The sequence below is a fragment of the Sphaerodactylus townsendi genome, linkage group LG07 (genome assembly GCF_021028975.2).
Source record: "Sphaerodactylus townsendi isolate TG3544 linkage group LG07, MPM_Stown_v2.3, whole genome shotgun sequence".
In the NCBI taxonomy this organism is placed as follows: domain Eukaryota; kingdom Metazoa; phylum Chordata; class Lepidosauria; order Squamata; family Sphaerodactylidae; genus Sphaerodactylus; species Sphaerodactylus townsendi.
In genome coordinates this window covers 97,476,446-97,496,035 of record NC_059431.1, presented here as the reverse complement: position 1 = coordinate 97,496,035, position 19,590 = coordinate 97,476,446, and the positions used below count along the sequence as shown (strand labels likewise).

General features: G+C 45.7%; 1 protein-coding gene and 1 gene segment (V, D, J or C); one reads left to right on the top strand and one right to left on the bottom strand.

Annotated features, from left to right (window-relative positions):
• The first annotated feature begins 741 nt into the window (after window positions 1-741).
• LOC125436392 lies at window positions 742-4,072 on the top strand. The segment is given in 2 exon segments: window positions 742-862; window positions 3,226-4,072. Coding segments are annotated over 2 exon segments (405 nt in total).
• A 5,194-nt stretch (window positions 4,073-9,266) lies between these two features.
• LOC125437034 (cationic trypsin-3-like) lies at window positions 9,267-14,222 on the bottom strand (the record flags this gene model as incomplete). Its single annotated transcript, XM_048504405.1, has 4 exons — window positions 9,267-9,546; window positions 11,089-11,225; window positions 12,954-13,198; window positions 14,023-14,222. Coding segments are annotated over 4 exons (732 nt in total), but the record flags the coding sequence as incomplete, so codon positions are not given.
• Window positions 14,223-19,590: the final 5,368 nt, after the last annotated feature.

Below are 19,590 nucleotides of genomic sequence, written 5' to 3'. Positions count from 1 at the left end.
TCCAACTCTGGCACTTCAGATGTTCATAGACTACAATTCCCATCAGTCCCTGCGGCATGGCCCATTGGCCATGCCAGGAGGGGCTGATGGTAATTGTAGTCCATGAACATCTGAAGCACCAGAGTTGGACACCACTGATCTATATGCTGTGCAGAAGGTCCCTTCTGCACAGCAGCAGTGGCATAGAGGCTAAGAGCAGGTGTACACTGATCTGGAGGAACCGGGTTTGATTCCCAGCTCTGCCACTTGAGTTGTGGAGGCTTATCTGGGGAATTCAGATTAGCCTGCGCACTCCCACACATGCCAGCTGGGTGACCTTGGACTAGTCACAACTTTCTGTAGCTCTCTCAGCCCCACTCATCTCACAGGGTGTCTGTTGGGGGAAGGGCAAGGCGATTGTAAGCCCCTTTGAGTCTCCTACAGGAGAGAAAGGGGGGATATAAATCCAAACTCTTCTTCTTCTTCTTCCCTGGTTCAATTCCTGCCATCTCCAGTTTGAAAAATCTGGTAGTAGGAGATGTGAAAGATCTTTCTCTGAGACCCTGGAAACCCACTGCCAGGCTGAGTAGACAATACTGACCTGGATGTACCAAGAGGTCGATTCAGCGCAAGGCAGTTTCCTGTGTATTTGTGTGTGTGCCTTTGCTTTAAGCCTGCTGGGCTTTTGTCATTTCTCCTTCATTTCCTTCTTCCTCCCCACACAATTTCCTGTTCACACATCTGGGCTCTCTTGCATTTGCCCCTTGATGGGTGTCAGGGATGTTGCTGTGATCACAGCCCTCCCAGTCAGACAATATTCTGCTAAGAAACCGCATCACTCCAATGGGTTCCCGTTTGCTTGTAATTTTGCTGTTCTCCTCAGGTAAGTTATTCTTTGCAAATTAAATAGGCGCATTTCAAGCTTTTCAGACCCGGGAGTCACCTGAAGGATGGAATAGAGGAAATTATATGTGAAATTGACAGCCAGGGTGAGCATGGTAGACTAAAACTCTGGAGCTGAGTGCGAATTCCCGCTCAGGATCAAGGCAGGCATGAGAAAGACCACATATTTATTTTCAAAAGGTTAATTTTAGGGAAGTAGGGTGTGGGAGACAGGATTTAATACTTCAGGCTGCCTACTATCTCTTATCACAGCTGCCCTCTCCCACTTTTGTGGATTAGTAGAAAAGACGTAATTTTAAAAACACCTTTTTTACCCTTGGAAGTGCTAATAGATGTGTGCGTGTTCCAAGTAACAACACAACATGATGGCTGAACCTCACTCTCTTCCTTGCAGGCCAGGGTCTCAATTGAGATTGGGGTGATGATGTGCGCCTATAACATACAGTTTAAAGACTAATGAATACTTGTGATTTTTATCATATATATTAGTGACCTAAGGATGCCAGTCTTCAAGTGAGACCCCCCGAAATTATAGTTCATTTCCAGATGACAGAGATCAGTACCTCTGGAGAAAATGGGTGCTTTGGAGGGTGGGTGCTGTGGCACTGGGGTTCTGTACCCCAGTGTGGGGTTCTGTACCCCAATGTGGTTCCTGTAATCTCCAGACTCCTTCCCCAAATCTCTAGGAGTTTCCCAATCTGGATCTGGGGACCCTACCCTCCACCCCAACTAGTGGCCAGAGCAACCTGGCAACCTTATAGTGGCCTTAGGTATGAAAACCAGTCACCCTCAGTTTCATTTAAATCACAGAGTTGTTGTGAAAATCAAGTGGATAGGGGACAACTTCTCAGACTTAGAGCAGTAAGATGAGATACATAATGCCTAGGGCAGGGGTGTCCAACTCTGGCATTTCAGATGATCATGGACTACAATTCCCATCAGCCCCTGCTGGCTGTCAGGACCAAGCCTGTCAGTGCCCAGATGTCTTGCTGTGTAAGTATTGCAAATGTTTTCCTGTAAATGCTTTCCTGTTTCCCTCTTCCCTTCCTAGCAATTCCCTGGCGCCAGCTCTCCTGCAAAAAGGTGCGAACGGTTCCCAGGTTCTTTGAAGCTCTGTAGTGCAAATGTTGCAGAATTTGTAAAGCACATTTGGTGTGGGTCAAATGGGGGGAGCTGAAGGATATAATCTCTGGATCCAAGCTGGAGAGCTTAGATTCAGCTTGCTTTGTTACTGTACGTGTTGTAGAAATAAACTGCTTTAGGACTTTCCTACGGTCTCTGTTATTTCCATGTTCGAGAGCCTGACACTGGCATGGCCAATTGGCCATTGTAATTGAGATTTGTAGTCTATGGGAATTGCAGTCCATGAACATCTGAAGCGCCAGAGTTGGACAACTCTGCACTAGGCTGATTTTTTTAGCATGCATTTTGTGATGTGCACTCATTTTTAAGTCATCCCACCCTTTCGCTGGGTTAAATGGGTCCCAGCAAAACTGTGTGCCCAGTGAAGGCATAGCACTGTTTTGTCTCCAGCAAGCTAATCTCTTGGTCGGTCTGCCTACCCGACTCTCTGTCTCTATGTGTCAGTCATTGGTGACATCAATGTGACCCCTTAAGGCAGCCCATTTGGGCAAGAAAGACCAGTCATTTAATGAAAAACCCAAGTGAACTTTCAGGTGTTTGGTTAATAGATAGAAAACTTGATATTGGGAGAGAAAATTTAAATTTACCTAAATTTAGTTCCTTTGCATATTTACTTCTGCATATTTACTACATATTTAGTTTTATTTATTATATTTACATATCTACTACGTATTTACTTCGCATGTTTATTACAGTCTTGCAATAGAAGTAACATATATTAGGCAGTTAGATTCAAGTTTAGTATGAGCTTAGAGATCAGCAAGATTTTCGGGGTATAACAGTTGACCCTCAAAAGCAGTATGGTGTAATGGCTAAAAGTGGTGGACTCCAATCTGGGAGACCTTGGCTAGTCACAGTTCTCTCTGAACTCTCTCAGCCTCACCTATCTCATAAGGTGTCTGTTTTGGGGAGAGAAAGGAAAGGAGCTTGTAAGCCACCTTGAGTTTCCTTACAGAAGAAAAATGTGGGGTATAAATCCAGCCTCCTCCTCCTGCTTCTACCCTGAAAATCTAAGCTGCTATTGGATTTGAATCTAATTGTTCTATTGCGGCCTATGTGGCTACATCTGAAATTATTTATCAAGCAGTACAGAGAACCTTCATCTTCTGGGCTATATCCGACTTCAGAATTTGCAGGAGTTCTTTTTATTTTGAATGCCTCCAACTGAATCCTCATCTGTTTACCTTTTTATTCCCATAGGTCGTGCTGTTATTCAGTTTCCATCTGTGCTGGTCACGAAGGGGCAGCCAGTGACCCTGAACTGTTCCCAGGAAAAAATCAATTATGATAACATGTACTGGTACAAGCAAGAGTGGAGGAAGGATGCTCCTCTTCAGCTGGTGATTTTTTCAATTAAAAATGTGGAAGGAGATGTTGAAAAGCCATTCAAAGGTCGCTTCGTGAGCAGCGGAATAACGAACAATGCATTATCTATATCTGTGGCAAATGCCCAGCCTGATGATAGCGGCACCTACTATTGTGCAGAGCAAGATTACACAGTGAGGCAACGGATGAGGAAACCACACACAAACCTCCTCATGGGCACCAGTGATGATACAAGATAAGACAGAACAGAAGCTAAATCCAAGATCTTTTGCTGCCTGAGGAAAAGAATCCTTTTTAATTCAAACAGAACATAGACTACCAGGACAAACTTCCGTGCCAGCCTCACTGAAACAGACAGGAGCTTTTAAGGGATGACCATTCTTGAAAGCCAAAAATCTGTCAAGAGGCAGAGCTTCCCCCCCACACAAACACAAACCTTGCTGCAAACACTAGCCAAGGGGGCTAAGTTGTGGGTTGGAAGGATGTGGGTTAGGTTGGGATTAAAAAAGACTTGCTGATTTTTCTTGTGGTGATCTGACTTGTTCTGTCCATGAGGGAAATGAGCAGAAAAGATGAGAGGCTGGGAATTTCAAAGGTTCACTCCTGCTGCTGGCTTACTCTTCCCTGCATCCTCCACCCTCAGTTTGTCCATTTACTATAAATCTATGGTTATCAGCCTCCAAGTAGTGTTACCCAAAATGTTGGTGTCTGCCCCTTTTAGAGTGGGGAATTAGCGAAGGTCAGATCTTGCTTAACAAGAGGCTGGGCAAGCTCAGAATCTTGATTGCCAACTTTTACACAGAGTTACTTTTGCAAGAAATCCATAAGATACCGTGTTTCCCCGAAAATCATATTAATTTTTGCTCCCAAAGATGTGCTATGTCTTATTTTCAGGGGATGTCTTATTTTTCTGTGTTCTGTTTGTCGGGCATGCTTCCAAACAAAAACTTTGCTACGTCTTACTTTCGGGGGATGCCTTGTATTTCGCACTTCAGCAAACCTCTACTTATTTTCAGGGGATGTCTTATATTCGGGGAAACAGGGTAGCGAGATGGAGTTTAGCAATTTTATTTAAAAGGTCAAAATAATAAATGTACAGATACAAAATAATCAAAGCAGCAGAGCACACACAGTCCTAGGATGTATATAGAGTTGAGGGGATAGGGGATTGGGAATTGAAAGGGTGATATTACCTGATCCAGAAAGGGAATGGTGCAATGAACAGAGTCTAGCGACCTGCACTAAGCTCCAGTAAAAGAAGCAGCAACCCACTGAGGACAATATCAACAGAGAGGTGTCCAGGAGATATTGAACACTGGGCGTTCTGAGAAGAGCTAGTTATAGGGAGAAATAGGCCCTAAGGTTATGCAAAGAGACCCTTAATCTTCCAAGACAAAGGGAAGCCTTGCCTTTCTGGGGGAAGAAAAGAGAGGACATAAACTTAAGTATTGGGGTAGTTAATCTAATGGTTTGAGCATTTGGCTTGATGGACTAAGCTTGGGTGTGCCTGAAGGTTGGGAGGAAGCTGGCTTAATCACAGCTGTAAGACAACGGCAGTGCAAATAAGGTGGTCTCGGAGAGACATCAGTAAAAATGAGAAAAATGTGATTAGTTTCCTTGGAGGATGGCTGACAGGAACTTCCTTGATTTAGCCACGTTAGCATGCTGTTTACCTCAGGAAGACAGACAGACCAGGGTTGGATGTGGAAACTGACTTTCCCAGCTGAAGGCATCGTTTTACCTTTAATCCCTTTAGGAAGAGTTGAGGCAGGTATTTTGCAAGGGTGATGTAGGTGAGGGCATGTCCCGGCAGATTGTGGGTAACACTGAGCCAATGCAGACAGTGGGCACCCCATCTTGGGACTGCACTGCTAGGCACCCCAAGGACTGGCAGGATGGGTATAGACAGGGCTCCCCCACCCACCATGGGTTGGTCTGGTAACAGTAGGGCCTGGAGCTCTCCTGGAATTACAACTGATTTTCCAATTACAGAGGTCACCCTGCTTTGGAGGGCGGACTGAGGTCTCCCCTGTCTTCAAACTGCACCCTCCTTAGGCCCAACCCTCAACATCTCCAGGAATTTCCAACACCGACTGAGGAAGAGTAAGAGTCTGGAGGCAGGAAATGCCCAGCCAACCGGAGGAATGAATGTCTTGTAAATCTCACTTGCTACCCCACTTGGTTTCTTTCACAACTCAAAGAACCTGAGAAACTTGGGGTGAAATTGGAGGGACTCTCTAATCTCACCCAAAATCTCTTGAGTCATCCTGATCATGAAGGAACTAATAAATAGTAACAAAATAAATAATTCAAAACCAGCTTTATTCCATTTATAATGGAGGGGGGAAATCATCTGACAAGTAACCAGGGTTACTTTCTCTGGGTTGGGAAACACCTGGGGATTTTCGCAATGGAGCCTGAGGAGGTCAGGTTTTGGGAAGGGGAGGGACCTCAGTGGTGTGTACTACAATAGAGTCTACCCTCCAAAGCAGGCATTTTCTCACTTTCCTACATTGATTCCTAGTGATCGCCAGCTCTCACCTAAGGGTTGGCAACCTCCTCAAACTCTACCTTCCCCAGGGCTTCACCCCTCAAATCCCCATGAACTTCCCAAACTTGAATTGGCAACGCTTTCTTCTTCCCACTCAACAGCCAGCCTACTTTTATCTGCCCCTCAGTTTTAAGTTTTCCATCTTCTTTCCCCCACCCCAACTTCTGCCTTTGAAAACTACAAGCTTGTATCTACAAGCACGAGGACACGGGCTTCTGGGGCTCGCCGTTTGCCGCCCTGTCACAGGCCATGCGCCGTTTGCCGCCCTGTCACAGGCCATGCGCTCCTGCAGCCGGGCGCACGGGAGGCTGCCGCACTGCCTTGTGCCCCCAAGGCAGTGCAGCAGCCTCCCCACAATCGGGACAATTTGTTGAACCTGTGGGATGTGGGACAAATTGTCCAAAGGTGGGCCGGTCCCGCCAAAAGCGGGACGGCTGGTCAGCCTACACAAGTCACCCAGAGGTTGCTGCCAGGCCTAGGGTTGCCAACCTCCAGAGATCCCTTGGAATTACAACTGAACTCCAGGCTTCAGAGATCTTTCCCTCTACAGAAAAGGGCTGCTATGGCCTTATTACCTGCTGGTGCCTATTCTCTCCCCAAATCCTGCCTCCTCCAGAGTTTTCCAGCCAGAAGCTGGCAGTGCTAGTCAGTAAGTCTCCCCCCAAAGGCCAAAGTAGGCTTGGAAAGGACTGTGCACTCCTGCCACTGCCTTTTACTCACAGAAAGTGAAGACGAGAATACGTGGTCACTTAGCAATAGTCACTGAGAGAATTCGATTCTTAAAGCTACATGTGCTCTTTTTATCATTTTTGAGTTTTTAAAACCCCATAATGTACCCTTGCTGTCCTTTGATATCTTTCTGTTGGCAAATATTCTCACTATATGCTCTCCCAGGTTGCTTCCTGTAGGGGGCAGTGGTGTATAAATAGAGAGCAGGAGAAGCTGAATATTACCAAGTCGAAAGTAACGGCTACTGGAGAATTCCTCAATTTTCAGGAAGACAGTGAGGAAACTGAAATTGTTGAAGAATTTCTATCCATTGTGGAGTTGGGAAAGTGTTATGAATAACGTGGACTGCCCCTGCCCCCAAACAAACAACTAGGTTCTAGAGCAAATCAAGCCAGAACTGGAACATTTTGTTTAACAATATTTTCCTTCATACACACAGCTTACCTTCATTCATGCAGGAAAATCCTTGTGCCGAGATCAAAGCACTTGACCAAATATCACTTTCAAAAATCTGCACAATCAATCAGACTCCCCAATGACCAATAAGAAGCCTTGCTGGGCAAAAGCACCACCCACTCTCTGAAAACACTGGATGGGAGTCAGGAAATGTGCTGGCGGGTGCCAAAGGCCTAAGAACGCAAGAAGAGCCCTGCTGTACCAGTCCATTCTAGACTATCTAGTCCAGCATCCCAAGGTCATCCAGCAGGTTTCGTATGGAGGAGCTTGGAAACAAAATCCAGTTCACCAGATTAGAGTCCACTGCTCTTAACCACTCTACCACACTGGCTAGGACATGGTATTGGTATGTATCTTCAGCATCTGGGCCCTTCAGTCTCTAATGGCCCAATCCAGGGGTGGTGGTGGAGGTGAAGCAACATCTGGAGGCAGCACCAGGCTGCGCTGGCTTTGCCCTCCCCAGGGCACTTAGTGGAGGGAAAAATCTGCTAGTGGGCAGCTGCCACATCCCTCCCAGATGCTCCACTGATGTATGAGGGGCATCCTGGAGGCATGGCCAAGGGTGGAGTCAACATTACTCAACTTCCATCTCAGCTTTCCCTCTAGACATGCTGCAGCCCTGGCCTGTGACTTATGCCACCCCTTTGGAGGGCTTGCTGGTGGGGGAGAAGGTGTCCCCCCCCCTTTGCACTGCTAAAAAGCTCTGGAGGCAGCAGGGCGGCGCTGCAGGGCTCTGGGCAGACTCTGAACTGGTAATTTAGCAGAGTGCACAAGGCTTTAGCATGCACAGTAAAGCTACGCAATCTCTGTGTGTGGCAGGAACAAAAGTACTCAGAGCCTTTTTATCTGTTCAAATATACTTCATTTATTGTAGGAACTCCTATTTTAGATAGGATGGACTAAATATAGTTTCTTAATCTAGTGCAACTAACTGGGAGGGAGGGAGACATAGCACCTATGTGGTGCCCTCATAGTTGCAAGATGGAGAAGTGGGACCAGAGGTCCACCAGGAATTTCTCTGATAGGTTAAAAATCTAGTCCACTACTTCTCTGGGTCATCTGTACAGATGCCAGCCTTTGGGTGGTACCTTGGGATTCCCTGAAAATATAGCTCATCTTCAGACAACAGGGATTAGTTCCCCTGGAGAAAACGACTGCTTTGGAGGGTAGACTCTATTGAATTGTACCCCACTGGGGTCACTGTTCTCCCTAGACTCCATCTTCACATCTCCAGGAATTTCCTAACCTGGATCTAGCATCCTCATGCAGTCCACTCCCAATTCCTTACTGGTGGCCGGGGAGGACTTGACAACTATAGAGATTCAATATTTTAAAAGCAGCTCTTGGAATTGTTGTTCACACGTATCATTTCAGGAGGGTCCATGGCTCAGTGGTCGAATATCTGCTTAGCATGCAGAAAGTCCCAAGTTTGACCCCCAGCATCTCCAACTGAAAGGACCAGGCAATAGTTCACGTGGAAGAGTTCTGCTTCAGGCCCTGGAGAACCATTGCCAGTCAGAGTAGATAACAGCAAGCGTGTAGACATCACTTACCTGTTCCTCAAATGCAAACATGGCAATAAAGTATCTCTTCACCTGCTTGAGAAGATAAAAGAAATGGGGCTCTGCAGGTAAATGCCCTAGCGACAAGATTCAATTTCTAACCATGGCCAACTACGATCTTTTGGAAATGCACAAGTTGGGCAACAAAATGGCGGTCTCCTCCCACTGCTGCCTGCGGGCCTTACTGTTTAAAAGCCTGCTCAACTGTGAATAGCTGTTAACAGCCTGATCTCACCTGCTCATAAATATCTCTTCAGCTGCTTCAGTGGCCGGATGGAAGATAAAGTGAAATGCAAGGCTGTGGGGAAATGTTTAATACAGCGCTGTCTTTCTAGTGACAACAGACTTGGCTCTGTGCCTGGTGTTGCTTATGAAACGAGGGATGCGCCAACGGAATCGAGAAGAAAAGCACCACTTAAACCGCAAACTGTTAACAGTTGATTGCTCTAAATGAATAAATTCCAAGATAAAAGGGCTTGCGTTCAAGCGCTGGCAGAGCCATTTCCTTTATAACCCAAGCTAAGTGACAACATCCAAACTTGTCTCTGTGCCAGCTTCTTTTCCATCTTTCTCACACCTTATTTGTTTGTAAAACACAGAAAACACCCAAGAAAGGATTGCAGTATTAAACATCATGTTTGTTTATTCTGGCATATTCTGTCATGAGGTTTTGGATGGCTTGGATCTCCTGATCTAAGAATGGCAAGAAAGAATGAGAAATCTTTTCAGGAAAACTTTGATCGGGGTTCAGTTGGCTCTGACGGTGTTCTGAATCCACGAGACGTAGTTGCATACTTTGGTGTAGACTCCAGGATAGCCTCTCTGAGCGCATCCGATACCCCAGGAGACAATTCCCTGGAGCTGCCCGTTGCAGACTACAGGACCTCCAGAGTCTCCCTATAACAAAATAGGATAAAAATACATGTAGTAAGCAGGACCATTTAAACCCATGGCTGGGCTCCTAGGCTTTCAGTTACTTTGGGCCCTTTAAGCTCCTCAGTCTTTCACCCCACTGCAGCTGACAGCCTGACCCTTGGATTAGACTGCAGTACATAGCTCTAAATCCATTTTCAGGGTCTCCTGAAGAATTGTACTTATAATTTTATTCACCAAGGTCACGGCTAGACTGTTTTGCTCATGAAGGTGTAATAAGGGAGGAGGAAGCCTGATGTCACAACACAGATGCTAGCGTGCTATTGGCCTGCTGCCCCCACCCCCGCTCCCCACTGACTCAAAACAAACCTCAGGAATATGTGTCTTGTTCTCAACCACCTTGCACACTCACTCGTTCAACAGCTGTCAAAAAGACTGAAGTCCTAGGGTGGCAGTAAAGTGCCTCAGCAAATAAAAATGGGCCCTAGTCCCTGCAGGGCCCCTAAGCTTCAGCCTAGTCAGCCTTATGAATAATACAGTCCTGGCAGTAAGGGTTATGGTTGGAGCAGGAAAATAGATAATTCGTGCAGTCCTAATAACACAGAATGGAGAAAGGCAATTGTTTTTAAAGAACTCATGGGTTTTTTCAGCGCAGCAGAAATATCACATCTTGAGGATGTTATAAAAGCATTTTGGAGAAAAAGTTCACACAGCACCCCCCTCCCAAACATCTTCAGGACGTTTTATTTCTCTCAACCTGGGTTTTCCAAAAATCACTGAAGTAGCTATCTTTTTTTTTCCCTGAAGATGGGTTGCAGACATCTCCTGCTTCTTTTTAACCCTCAGCCTGAAAACGTTTTACATGAATGCTGTTTTAAAACGATTCTTTAGTTGAAACCTTTTCAAGATGGCTTCATTTGGCTGTGCCTTCTCTTTAAGACGTTTCCCACACAAGATGGCTGCGCCTTCTCTTTAAGACGTTTCCCACACATTTCTGCCTTCCCTGAACTTCCTCCTTGGTGCCATTTTCTCTACCCCTTTTTTTGTTCCCCCTCACCTATTTTTGGAGCATTTCTTCATTTTTGGAGCAGAGTTTCTTCATTTTGGGGACGTTAATCATTGAAGGATGGATTAAAGAAGGCGTAGAGAATCAAAGTACCCTGCTGTGAAGCATGGAGGCATTATTTGGACAATGTCCTGAAGAAGAAGAAGAAGAAGAAGAAGAAGAAGAAGAAGAAGAAGAAGAAGAAGAAGAAGAAGAAGAAGAAGAAGAAGAAGAAGAAGAAGAAGAAGAAGAAGAAGAAGAAGAAGAAGAAGGAGGAGGAGGAGGAGGAGGAGGAGGAGGAGGAGGAGGAGGAGGAGGAGGAGGAGGAGGAGGAGGTGGAGGAGGTGGTGGTGGAGGAGGAGGAGGAGGAGGAGGAGGAGGAGGAGGAGGATTTGTGTGGAAAGGTCCATTGTCAAGTCTCCTTGATTAGCATTCTGACTAATCACAAAAATATATTATGTAGTTTGGCCCTCAGCGGAAGGTAGCTTCACTTGTTTACACTGGAGTGAGAAATAGTTTACCTGGCATGAGTCTTTTCCACCTTCCAGGAATCCCACACAAATCATGTTTTTGGTGATTTGTCCAGGATAAGCACTACTGCATTGGCTGGAGGAGAGCACAGGAGCATCCAGGCACTGTAAGGTATCAGGGCTGCTAACTGCAAGAAATAGGAAACAAGAAAATAATTGGAATGTTGTTCTCCTGCATTACTAGATAGCATTTATTTTTATTTTACTCAAGTTACACACTGTCCTCCCCCAACACAAGTTGGGCTCAGGGTGGCTTCCAATAATGAACACATACAAATGAATTTATCTCAGACCTTATATCTTTACAATAAAATAATTAGATGTGAATAAAAACAGATTCCCATTGAACATACGGATCAATTTTGTTTCTCTATTTTCTGGCAACCCGCAATAGTTGTATGCCGATATATTCAGAGGAAGAAGAACAAGGGTTTAGATTTATACCCCACTTTTCTTAACCACTTCAAAGCACCTTCCCTTCCTCTTTTTGCAACTGACAACTTGTGAGGTAGGTGGGGCTGAGAGAGTTTGGAGAGAATGGTGCCTGGCCCAAGGTCACTCAGCAGTCTTCATGTGGAGGAGTGGAGAAACAAACTTGGTTCATCAGATTAGTGTCTGCCACTTGTGTGGACAAGTGGGAAATCAAACCCAGTTCATCAGATTAGAGTTCACCACTCTTAACCACTATACCATGCTTGAGAGATAAACATGGGGGGGGGAGAGGAGAGGAGGGGGAAAAAGAGAAATGGAAGGAAGGGGAAAGAAGGAGGGAGGCCAGTTATTTATATAGACCATTGCTGCCTTCATCCATAGACCCGGCAGAACATCTCTGTCTTGCAAGCTCTGTGAAACTGAGCCAAATCCTGCAAGATCTGGACAGAGAGTTCCATCAGGTTGTGGCATTCATCTATCTTCTAGTCCATTCATCCATCTGTGGACCTTGAGTAGACCTTGGATTCAATCAGTATCTGGATGCAGGGTCATTGGGACATTCTTGCCAGTTATTCTGAGCTTTGTTCAGCCGGACAATAACTGCAACCTCAGGTTTTTTTTCACTTCTCAAAATATATTGGTTGCCCAGCTGGGGATGCCAAAGTGTGGGGATATTATTTTATTTATGTACAAAATTTATATCTCCCTTTTCTGTCCTCATCTGGGCCACAAAGGTGGCTTACAGACTGAAAACGTACCTAATAAAACACAACTTGGAACCAAGCAAAAGCACATCATTAAAACAACTAAAACCAAACCAAAATATGAATCGGAGAACATAAAAAAATAAAACTGTGAACAGGAATCAGGGATCACTGAAGGAACATCAGATGAAACAAACAAACAAAAAGTCTTCACATGTTTGTCGGAAATGGCAACAGAAGATTGGAGGGTCTCTCTAGGGAAAGTTCCAGGGTTTTATTTATATAGAGAGACCATCAGTTTGTTACTTACATACAGAGTTACGTACAAATGCAACATTATTAGATTTGACTGAACTTCTGAGGTAACTAGAATTATTTGACAGAACATAACGAACCCAGAGAAGGTGATTGGACTGATCAAGTTTGCACTCACAGGCTACACACATATTGGCTGTCGTTGATCTTCCAGGTTGTATGGCTGTGGTCCATTATTGTTGGCTCTTAATGTTTCACCCACATGCAGGTGCCAAAAGTTAGCAGCAAAAACTACCAGACCACGGCCACACAGCCCAGAAAACCTCCGACTGCCCCTTGAAATCTTTCAGCAATGAAATCTTCCGGCAATACATGATATGCATATTATTTTCCCTCCGTCAATTTGACAGCAACCCTCCCAGCATGCGACAGTAGACATCTCGAGAAACAACACCCAAGACTCACCCCCATTGCTGCCCCAGCCAGAGATCAAGCACCGAGCCCCGGTGCTCACGCAGCTACCAGGGAGAGAGATTGCGCTGACGCGGGAGTTGAGGGTAGCTGGTGAGGACAGCTTGATGAGCATGATGTCATTGTCTAGCGACTGGGAGTTGTAGCTGGGGTGACGGATGACTTTGGCTGAGTTGATATATTGCTCAGAACCATCGTTGTAGCTCAGACTGTGCTCCCCGAGTCTCACTTGGATGCGTCTGAATTGAGACAAGGAACAAAAGGGGATTCATCAAGCTTGTCCTACACTTGGTAAACACCTGCAAAGCTGCTGCCACTAATATCGCAATGCTTAGAGATCCCTGGAATTACACCTCATCTGTGGAAAAAGCGAAGAATTGGGGGTTTTTATACCCCACTATCATAAAGAGTCTGAAACTGACTTGCAAACCCTTTTCTTTTCCCTCCCCACAACAGACACCTTGTGAGGTAGGTGAGGTTGAGAGAGTTCTGAGAGAATTGTGACTGGCCAGAGGTCACCCAGCAGGCTTCATGTGGAGAAGTGGGAAGATAAACCCAGTTTATCTGACTAGAATCCACTACTCATGGGGAGAATCATACCTGGTTCTCCAGATTAGTGTTCACTCCTCTTAACCACTACACCATGCTGGCTCTTTAGACTACAGAGATCAATTCTTCTGAAGAAAATGGATGCTTTGGACTGTCTGGCATTGAGGTCCCTATCTTCCCTGGGCTCTATTATCAAATCTCCCAGAGTTTTCCAACCTAGATCTGGCAACCCTACTCCCCCCCCCCCACAATCCCCTGGCAATGGTTAGGGCAGGGGTAGGGAACCTGCGGCTCTCCAGATGTTCAGGAACTACAATTCCCATCAGCCTCTGTCAGCATGGCCAATTGGCCATGCTGGTAGGGGCTGATGGGAATTGTAGTTCCTGAACATCTGGAGAGCCGCAGGTTCCCTACCCCTGGGTTAGGGGGATCTGGCAACTCTATGCTTGAAAAACATTTCAGAGCACAAGGGCTGTAAGGATCAGAACAATTGTTTTATTTCTTTGTAACTTACGATTTGTAGCAGTGAGCAGCTGACACAACCCACTGATTATTGATGAGGGATCCACCGCAGAAGTGGTACCCAGAATTCAGGGACACTTGGTAGGGGACAGAATGCTTCTGACAAGTGTAACCTCCTACAATCTTATCGTCATCGTCATCGATTGGGAAGGCAACTGGGGAAAAGATGAAGCATATTATGTTCAGGGGACAGGGCCAAAAAGTTATACACCAGGGCAGTAGTGGGATTCAAATAATTTGACAACCGGTTCTGGTGGTGGGATTCAAATAATTTATCAACTGGTTGTTTACAAGCACCATTTTAACAACCGGTTCTGCCAAAGTGCTACGAACCTGCTGAATCCCACCACTGCACCAGGGCAGTAGTGGGATTCAAATAATTTGACAACCGGTTCTGGTGGTGGGATTCAAATACTGATCAAACTGGTTGTTTACGCCAACCATTTTAACAAACGTTTCGCTGAAAGCGGTTACTTAACCGTTGAATCCCACCACTGGTAATTCAGGGTGATTTCAAGAATCCACGCAGCAGTCCCCAAGTCAGTTATAGCAGACATTCACAAATGGGTTTTCCTGCATGGATTAGGCAGCCTGGACAGCGAATGCTTGCTACATAGCAACTGCAGTGAAATATCCAGTGCCAGATGGATGCAGTTATGCTTGGTAAATACTGGGTTTGCTATGTCTGAACATATAAAGGTGCATTCTACCAAGTGAGACTCTCGATTTATCCTGGTTATTTCAGTGGTGGGATCCAAAAATTTTAGTAACAGGTTCCCATGGTGGTGGGATTCAAACTGTGGCGTAGCGCCAATGGGGGTGGGCGGGGCACAACGGGGCATGGCCGGGCATTCCAGGGGCGGGGCATTCCTGGGCGGGGCTGTGGCAAGGACGCAGCCTGGCATGATCGCCGGAATCCTTACGGGAAGCTTGATCTAATGCAGTCTGCAGGCGCAGGCTGCCACGCACGCCGGTGCACCTCCTGCTAGACTGCTTCAAGTTCTGCGTGCTACTGCTGAGAGGAGGGGCGTAACTAAGGCAAAAATCACGTGGCAAAATCACCAATTAGTAACCCCCGCTCGACACACACAAATAATTAGTAACCTACTCTCGGGAACCTGTGAGAACCTGCTGGATCTCACCTCTGGGTTATTTTTACTTACTCTGACTGGCAGTGACTCCTTTGGGTTTCAATATCAAGGTCTTTCATGCTACTTATTTATTTGTTTAGGAAATTTGTATTCTACAGGCATTCACAGGCGAAACAGGAAAACGAAGAAAATGAAACAAACCAATACAACAAATCCCACCAGAAAATAAGTCAATGAAATTAGCAGAATAGATAAGGACAGATCAATAACAATAATAATTGATCAATAGATCAATAACAATATGCCAATAAAGACAATTGCTCTGTGATCTCTTTAACAGGAGATGACGAGGACTGAACTGAGGAGCTTCTGCAAACAAACTCCACCGCTAAGGCACAACATAGATGAGACATTTTGGCACAAGTCAGAACTAGGTTCCCCTGATGTGACTCTGACTGCCAAATATTTATTTATTTATTTATTTATTTATTTATTTATTTATTTATTTATTTATTTATTAATTAATTAATTATTTAAACTTTTATACACTTCCCTTTCCCGAGGAGGAAGTCTGGGCCGGTGTACAATGAAAGAAGAAACAATATAAGCAATTAAAACATTTTAGTGCCAAACGGCTGACGATATGAAACATTCCTAGCAGATATAATAAGAATTACAATAAAATGAATGGCGTTCAGTGGTCTACTATTGGAAAACATCAATATTCTATTCTAAAATTCCCTCCCCTCCCAAAGGGAGGATAGGCGAGTCTAGGATGACAGTTGGCCCAGATGTCAGAGTCGGGCCAGGGATGGGGGCACCATCAACAGCCGGTTCCTCCAAAGGCCCGGCGGAACAGCTCCGTCTTACAGGCCCTGCGGAACTCACCCAAGTCCCGCAGGGCCCGGACAGCTGGACCTGCAGGAAACAAAAGTTCTCAGCCATGAATATGCTCACCTTGTATATTTAATAACCTGTGAATGTGGGGGAAATTACGTGGGGGACACATTTTGCAGATTAAAAATTAGAGTTTTGGAGCACATCTCAAGGATCAGAAATGCTGTGATGGAAGTGCCTATGGTTGAATATTTTGCTAGTCAGGGTCACACAATCTGATGCTTTTAGAGCAGCGGTTCTCAACCTGTGGGTCGCGACCCCTTTGGGGGTCGAACGACCCTTTCACAGGGGTCGCCTAAGACCATTGGAAAACACATATTTCCGATGGTCTTAGGAACAGAGACACCGCTCCTCTATGGTTGGGGGTCACCACAACATGAGGAACTGGATTAAAGGGTCGCGGCATTAGGAAGGTTGAGAACCACTGTTTTAGAGTGACTGTGTCTATTTGGCTGTGAGTTAGAAACTTTGTTTACTTAGATATTTCTTTCCCACCTTTATCTCCAATGGGGACTGAAAGCAGATTAATCACTTTCTGCTCCTCCATTATATCCCCACAACAATCCTGTGAGGTTGGCTAGGCCAAGAGTAAATGACTGGCCCAAGGCACCCAGTGACTGAGGGGGGATTTGAACCTGAGTCCCCCTGACACTAACCACTACACCACCCTGGCTTAAGGAAGATGTGTGCATGCCAAAAGGTCAGGAAAAAAAGATCTCCATCTCAGCCTGGATGACCATATTAGGTTGTGTTTTTAAGTCAATAGAAATATTGCATCCTTCATGTTGGGACAAGAAGAAGCTTCTTAAAGAGATGAGAGGATTCACCTCCATGTTTTGTTTCCTAAAACAATCTGTAAAGACCAGAAACTTACCTGCCACTCCCAAGAAAGCTATGAACAAAATGAACTTCATGGTCTTTTCCTCTCAGTCAGGAAAGCCAGAAGGGTTTGCTGAATATTTATCCCTCCAAACAGACTTAATCTCTATCTCAAGGACTTCCTTCAGATGGAAAAATACACAAGGGAATGCTCGAAAATCCATACTTGGGTCTTCACCAACAGCAGGTGGATTGGAAACATAGATTCAACCATGCATTAATCATAAAAGGCAAATACAGAAAATGTAAACAAAGTTAAAATAACTGGTTTTTCATACACCTGGTTATTTTTAATACTTTCCCCCCGTTACTTTCAGCACTATAAATGATAAGAATGCTGACTTTGAACATTATATCTTTTATTTGGGCCTTGTGTGCAATAGCTAATTGGGGGTGGGGGGGCAGAGGAGGCAGATGATTCAGAAACCATTTTAATGTGGGAGGGGGGACACTGAACTGTCCCCTGCCCTCACCCTAGGAGCAAGCAGCAGCAACAAACCCACTTGCCGGTTGCTTCCCCCTTGCCCCGATTGTTTATTCAGCCCCTCATGACCGCAACATGGCCACTGCTGCCCACCACATGCCTGCTACCCTGGCCCCTTTAAGCCCTCTAAGGTTCCGCCACTGACCAGGACGTGCCAACACTGTGCAGCCTGGCCATGACATTGGGGGTGGGCCCAGGGCACCAGGCATAGCCCAGCGCCCCTGCAGGCTCCTGTGTGGTGGAAGGGGAAGCAATGGGGGATGCCTCTGGTGCAGCTGTGGAGGGCGAGCTGTGGGGTAGGGGTGGGTGCAGTCAGTGCCTGCAGGGCATCATTTTATGCCATTTCACACCAGTATGCCCTTGTGTGAGAAAACAACCTTCCCTCAAAACATTTTTGAACTGTGTAACTTGCTGCAGGTCTTACCCGGAGGACCCAGCTAGCCTGATCTTGTCAGAACTTGGATTCTAACCACCAAGGAAGTCCAGGGTCACTACGCAGAAGCAGGCGATGACGAACCATCTCTGAACATCTCAAGCCTTGAGAACCACACTGGGACGCCAGAAGTCAGCCATGACTTGGCATTACTCTCTACCACTAACTTGCTGCAGATTCCAAATTATTTCCCTCAAAATACTTCCTCAAAATCCACTATTGTCATTAAGACGACTGCTTATCTCCCCTCGACTCTCTCCTCCGTCAGTACTGAAGTGCCAAGAGTGGCATTTGCTATCAATAATTCCCATTTCTCTGACAATGCTCACTCCTCATCAGGCTTTTCTTTTGGGTGGGTAGATTTTTAATTTTCAAAATACTTTTTTCTTCCTACTTTCTCTCCGTAATTTGAAGCACAGGCTAGCCCAACCTTGTCAGATCTCAGAAGCTAATCAGGGTTGGCCCTGGGTAGTCCTTGGACAAGGTGACCAGACATCCCGCTTTTGGCGGGACAGTCCCATCTTAAACCAATTTGTCCCGTGTCCCGCAGGGTTTTTTTAATGTCCCAATTTTTGGAAGGCTACCGCACTGCCTTCAGGGACGCTCCCCCTTTCCACCCTGTCACAGGGTGGGAAACTGGGGAGCGCCCCAAAAGGCGGTGCGCTCCTGCAGCCGCGCGTGCGTGTGTGCACTCCCGCCCACCCTGTTCCCGGTTTAAAAAGGTGACAATCTGGTCAACTCATCCTTGGATGGGTGACCATTAAGGAATACCAGAGTTGCTATGCAAAGGCAGGCAATGGCAAACCACCTTGGTTCATCCTTTGCCATGAAAGCCCTATAGGGTCTGCAACCTGATGACACTTTCCACTAGTACAGAGCATCAAGTTCAGCGGAATGCTCTGTTAAATGAGATTCGGGAGCTGTGAGACTGGGTACAATTTTACAGGACTTGTAAGACAGAGCTGTTCCACCAGGCCTATGGCTGAAGACAGTTTAACTAGCTGGACTTCCTTTCCCTTTCCCTTTTCTTTCCCCTCTTCTTTTTCCTTTTCCTATTAATGACTGTATGCGTGGCATGTTATGGGGGACTACAGTTAATTTTAATATGTTTATTCCTTGGATAGTTCAGTCCCAAACAAATATGAAAATTATCATTCATTTTTATGCACTGCCTTTGTCAAAACTATTATTTTGTGCATTATTGAACAGGGTACTTTGATAAGAACAAGAGAAGAAGAAGAGTTTGGGTTTATATCCCCCTTTTCTCTCCTGTAGGAGACTCAAAGGGGCTTACAATCTCCTTCCCCCTCACAACAAACACTCTGTGAGGTGGGTGGGGCCAAGAGAGCTCCGAAAAGCTGTGACTAGCCCAAGGTCACTCAGCTGGCGTGTGTGGGAGTGCACAGGCTAATCTGAATTCCCCAGATAAGCCTCCCCAGCTCAAGCGGCAGAGCGGGGAATCAAACCCGGTTCCTCCAGATTAGAATGTACCTGCTCTTAACCACTACGCCACAAGAGCATTTATGCCAAAATGTATTTTTTACTTTCAAATGGATGGGGTATGCAGGGCTAGCCAGGCACTAGGACCCAGGCAGAACATTCTACAGCAAAGAAGGTTCAGCATGCTTTATTCTGTGGTGGAGGAATACACAATCAACCAACATCCGTATGTGAAACACAGTAAGAAAGAGTAAGGAAAAAACACTAACAGTGCACTGCCAAGAACACTTTTCTGTCAGTAAGCCTCATTGCATGCAGCTTAGGATTTTGAGCTGC